This window comes from Hordeum vulgare, chromosome 7H (genome assembly GCF_904849725.1).
Source record: "Hordeum vulgare subsp. vulgare chromosome 7H, MorexV3_pseudomolecules_assembly, whole genome shotgun sequence".
Taxonomy (NCBI): Eukaryota; Viridiplantae; Streptophyta; class Magnoliopsida; order Poales; family Poaceae; genus Hordeum; species Hordeum vulgare.
Genome location: NC_058524.1, coordinates 173937901 through 173942948, shown reverse-complemented (window position 1 = coordinate 173942948; position 5048 = coordinate 173937901). Strand labels below are relative to the sequence as shown.

General features: G+C 50.8%; 1 protein-coding gene across 3 annotated transcripts; it reads right to left on the bottom strand.

Moving 5' to 3' along the window:
* Positions 1-1419: 1419 nt before the first annotated feature.
* Positions 1420-4482, bottom strand: LOC123410543 (IRK-interacting protein-like). 3 transcript variants are annotated; one of them, XM_045103493.1, is made up of 3 exons: positions 4192-4482; positions 3760-3867; positions 1420-3135 (listed from the first exon to the last, which is right to left on the bottom strand). In XM_045103493.1, the coding sequence occupies exons 1-3, from the start codon at positions 4465-4467 to the stop codon at positions 1618-1620; spliced, it is 1902 nt and encodes a 633-aa protein (XP_044959428.1). In that variant the 5' UTR covers positions 4468-4482; the 3' UTR covers positions 1420-1617. The 3 variants fall into 3 exon arrangements, with proteins under 3 accessions (XP_044959428.1, XP_044959429.1, XP_044959430.1); XM_045103494.1 differs by having other exon boundaries at positions 3772-3867; XM_045103495.1 differs by lacking the exon at positions 3760-3867.
* Between the last annotated feature and the right edge of the window lie 566 nt (positions 4483-5048).

The following is a 5048-nucleotide window of genomic DNA, read 5'->3' as shown; positions in this document are numbered from 1 at the left end:
TTTGCCAACACTTGAAATAAGTACCGGTAAACTTATCCGGTTTCAGTGCAGCAGCAAAACCATCACTCAAAAAATTCCTACACAAATTAGGTTTTTGGATTGTTGAGTAAATAGGCAATATTCCGAGTAGATTAATCCATGAAATAATTACTAACATGGCATTGACTAGGTTCATGAGATACTGATCACGGAGTATACTAGCAAGTACTACGCATATAGCAGAAACATCTACGCATATAGGCAGTACTACTAGTGCAGAGAGAAACAGGAGATAGATAAACATATCATACCCTCCGATCGGCCAATGGGTCGTAGCAGCAGCGGTGGCGGCGGCAGCATCCTCTGCCGCCTTCTTCTCGGCTTCGGCCTTCTCGCGGACGAGACGGTCAGCTTCGCTTGGTGAAGACATGGCGATGACGAGGGCGACGCGGACGTAGACGAAGCAGACGGACGGAGGCGAGCAGTCGCGTGATCGCTCCCCAAAAACCTAATCGCCCCTCTCCCATACAGGAACCGGAGAGGCGGGGTTTCAGAGGCCTGCTCTCCCGTCGACCGTGTACGCGGTAAACGGGACGGAGTCGCCGGCGGCAGCAGCAGTCAAGGAACGAACGCGTGAGGCGGATGTGATCTGATTCTCGTGACGGCCTACTTATAAAGGCGGCTGGGTGGAGAGACGTGTGCCGAACCCACGTCCGAGTCGGTAACAGCCCGTCTCGGATCGTGTCGTGTCCATTACGTATTCTCCGTTCCTGACCGGCAAAAATAAGCACATATGTATGAGCCCGGCTCGGCTCATTACCGAGGCAGGTGGCGACGGAGGAGGAGTGCGCAAGGGCACCTTCTCTTCTCACTATTCAATAGAATGTGGAAGAGAGACCCTTATAAAGGGGTCCAACTTCTCCTCCACTAACGGGGTGGGACTAAACTTCCCACCACCTTGTCATGCCACCACCTACATGGTCCTTGGAGATTTTTCTGAAATTCTGTAAGACCCACTACCAATTTCAACAGTTGAGTCCTTGTCATGCGACGGCGCATCGTTCGGGGCGGCGCGGCGCGGCTGCGTGGCGTGCCGCCGTCGGTGAGAGAAAGCGGCTCGGCAGCCGGTTCGGCCGTGGGCCTGTGACGCTGTCGCAGGACCTGCCTGACCCTAATTTCAACCACTGCAGCCGAACGAAGATCATGACCTCAGTCCCCAGGTATGGTCTCTCGACAAGGCAGGCAAGGACAACCCCTGTGTTCTAAATAGGCCCCTGAATCTCGCGTGCCCCCTGAAATATACAAACTCCTAAAGCATTCCCATGTTTGCATCAGCAGTTCAAATGCATGCATTTCTGTCCATCAAACACTATCAAATTAAACTACGCAGGAACCGAAAATTATCCAATCAAAAACTATCAAATAAAAACTACGGGGAAATAAAAAACTATCAATCTACCCGTTAAGGATTAGCATAAATATATTTCTTACAGCCGGTATCAACCGCAGGCAAGTGAACCAACATTCACTCAGCAGGCAAATGCTACATCATCACACTACTAACAAAAAAGATCAGTCAGAAACAAAACCAAACCAAACCAAGAGGCATAATACCAGCTCAGGACTACACTACGGGGCCTAGCTGCCATATCTGCAGATCACCCTGCATTTCAGCACCCGGTCTTGGACGTAGAACCCGGGCATCGCCATGATCTTCACCCGAGACGGGTTCTGCTGCGGCCTTTGCCTCTCCACCTGGATCTCCTCCATGTACATCGGATCGAAGGCCCGGTTCTCCTCCACCCGTAGCACCATCAGCGGCGGGCTGAACGAGAATGCCAGCAGGTGGAGCAGCCAGATGCATTTCGCGGCCACGAAGAAGCACTGCAGCAGCTGCTCGGCCCACGGCCATGACCAGCTCAAAGTGGACACGATGCAGCTCATCTTCTGGTCGCAGAAACGGCTGAAGTCCTCGCAGTAGTACTTGGTGCCCTTCTTCAGGACCTCGTTCCAGCTCAGGTTGCGCAGCGCCACGAATGATGCGAAGTTCTCCTGGAGATCCTGCTTAGGGTCGAGGCACCTGGGTGACCCGTTCTTCTGGAACGTGCAGTTCTCGAAGTCTTGATACATCGCTTGGTTCATGAGAGCTTCCAGATGATACAGTATCACTTTCGAGAGCTTGTCGGCGAGTGTGAGTTGGTATGGCTGCAAGAGCAAGTTTAGCTTATCTGCTAGTCCATTGTCGGCGTCTTCGACTTGCTGGAGCAGTACCTTGCAGAACTGTTTGATGGAAAGACGGGCTTCTGATACTACCTGCAAGAACCCTTCCACCATTACTTCGTGACTCACGGGCAATGAATCGTCTCTACTGACCCCCACTGATCTCGCTGATCTCTTCGAGTGCGATTGAACGCTGTTTTTGGTGCTCGTTGCTTTCTTTAGAGTCTTCTTAAGTTCGGAGGAATACGCTTCCAAGCTCAGCAGCTTGCTAGTTAGTTCCCCCAAAGATGATCTCATCTCCCCAACTTCTTGAAGAGCAGCGTCCCTATGCTCATTGGCCTCAGCAAGCTCCTTCTTTAGAGATTCTAGTGAAAACACCCCCCACTCCTTCAGAAGCTGCGACATGTTCTCACATTCGGCGGTGCTCGGTGACATGTCTGATTTTGTCTTCCTCTTCGACTTGGGTAACAGCCATGAGAGTACGTTTGTCCCTTTTTGCCTTGTACGCGAGCCGACGGAGGGGTGGTGGTTCGACTGTGGCACTCCACTGCTGAGGTTCTTCACAGCATTGGCATCAGCTTCTGGGCCCCTACTGATTGTTGCAGGCTTGCAAGTGTTGCACGTGGTTGTAGCCTTCGACTCTGCTGAATCTGTTCTCCTGCTGGCCGACTTGAGGAAACTGTCAGCAGAGAGAGCAGGATGAAGGAAGGAATGATGGTTTCTGCGAGGGATTCTGTTCCGTATATGCTCATTTGATGAAGAGAAATGGAGCTCGCTGTTTGACGAAGAGAAGGTGTTGTGATTGTCGAGATCCGAGAAGGCCACCTCGTCTTCAGGACCTTCGTGTTCTAGACCGATTCCGCTCCAGTTCTCAGATAGGCTCCGGTTGTCTTGCCGAATGTAGTTCATTCCACCCAGGGGCTCTTCACCATAAGCCTGAGGGAATGCATCAAGGAAACAGCAATTGTTAATATTAGAAGGTGATTCAGCAAACAAAATGAAAGTGGTTCAGCTCTAACCCCTTGCTAACTTTTGCTTTCTCTGTTTTAATTAGGTTTTTACTTTCTATTGCAGTTCTTCTTTGTTAGCTTTGTAGCTGTTTTGGTGTTGTAAACTTTCTTCCTTGCAGCGCTGTTCTAACACAAAATGATGTGCATTTTGACGAGTGTTTGAGAAAAAAAATGATATACCGGACAACGTAATTTGGGTAACAATGCAGACATGCTAAAACCAAGTACATGCTAAAACCAAGTACATGCTAAAATAGTTTGTCATGATTGTTCAGATCACTAGTGGTTCCCACTTTGTAATTTGTACCAGAAATACATTTATAGCCAACCCATTTAGTAAATGCATTCCACTGCGGAGAAGTTAGCTCATTCACCAACCTGTATAAGTAGGCTGTTCTGGAATATTGTAAATTAAACCAGGCAGAAGACAGCCAGGGTCTAGACACCTATTTATGTGAAAAGGATCATTGCGCTTTGTATGCATATAAGAAAATAGTCTTGTTTGCTTCTAACTCAGCCATGGTAACTGCAAAATGTTTAGAGAGCAAACCCTGACATCCACCTTGTCAGTCAAGCTTGAGCCTTGAGCACACTGTTTTTCAGCTTCAGCCAACATATTTTCGCCAAGCTTAATCACTGTGCCCAGCTTCAAAAAATCCTGTAAAACAGTGTGGTTAAATATGCTGCTCCTGAAAAATGGAGTAGCATATTTGAGCACACTCGTTTTCAGCTTCCATTTTCGCCAATGAGTATCGCTAAAGAAAGTCGAATTTAAAAATGGTGCGAGTGCGACCCACACAGAGAACATGCCCACAATAACAATGAGCAAATCCTGCAGCAACCTACCGCCACGACAGCCAGATGCAGAAGTGTGAACCTTTTTTTTTAGCTTGGCAGACAGTGGCAAATCTAGCACCAATGGAGCTGCCTTTGGCAGACACTGTTGCTCCTTAGGCCAAGAAACAGGCAAGAGCTTGCTCACCGGGGTGAAGACGGGGTAGTCCTCGGCGACGGCAGCGGCCCTGGGGAACGCCGGAGACGCGGCAGGCGGCACGCGGATGACGGCGGGGCTGCGGCCAGCGGCGGAGCCAGCGGCAGCGTAGGCGGCGGCATTGGCGCCGCCCTGCAGGAGCGCGGCGTGGAGCGCGCGCAGTTCGGTGGCCTTGGCGATGGCCGCCTGGATTTCCTGGCGCGTGGCCGGGAACGCGGTGGGCGGGTGGGAGGAGGACGACGGGGCCTCCGCGGCCTCCGCGGCCATGGAAGCCGCGACGGCGACGGCGACGGCGACGGCGCGTGGGGCGGGTCAAAGGCCGCGTCTTTGGCTTTGGCGCTGCGCGGAGTTGTGGCGCTGGGGGGGCGGAAGGAGGGAATAATGGGAGCTTGTTGTATGTTTTGTCCGTGTATGTCATGTACAGTATTTTGTATCACTGTGCGGTAATCATACTTGGTGCTTAGTAGTACGTACTAAACGGGTACTGGCGCCATTGCAGTTAGGACCAGCGTTGCACTGGATTTCGAGATGTTGATTTGATAGTGGGGGCTGGACCAGAGCAGCAGCGTCAACAGAATGAGAAAGCACATGAGAGAGAGAGAGTGTGTGTGGCTTTACAGGTCGGAGGGAGAGAGATGGTGGCGTGCCATCTACTGAAAGGAGAAAAAAAGAATGTTTGAGCTGAACTCTCTTGTTTGATTCTCTGATTCTTTCTAAGACACTCGTGCTAACACAGTGCCGCGGGGTCACAGGCATAGTTTGGCAATGTATGTATATTGCTGTGTACTGTGCTGTGCACTGCATGATTGACTATCTGTTGTTGCTGGCATAGGTAGGTTTGATTGATT

Coding starts and splice junctions, on each gene's coding strand:
- LOC123410543 (XM_045103493.1), bottom strand. CDS start 4,467: ATGGCCGCGGAGGCCGCGGAGGCCCCGTCGTCCTCCTCCCACCCGCCC. Junction 3,868..4,191: donor ACTACCCCGTCTTCACCCCG/GTGAGCAAGCTC, acceptor ACTGTTTTACAG/GATTTTTTGAAGCTGGGCAC. Junction 3,136..3,759: donor CTGACAAGGTGGATGTCAGG/GTTTGCTCTCTA, acceptor GCATTCCCTCAG/GCTTATGGTGAAGAGCCCCT.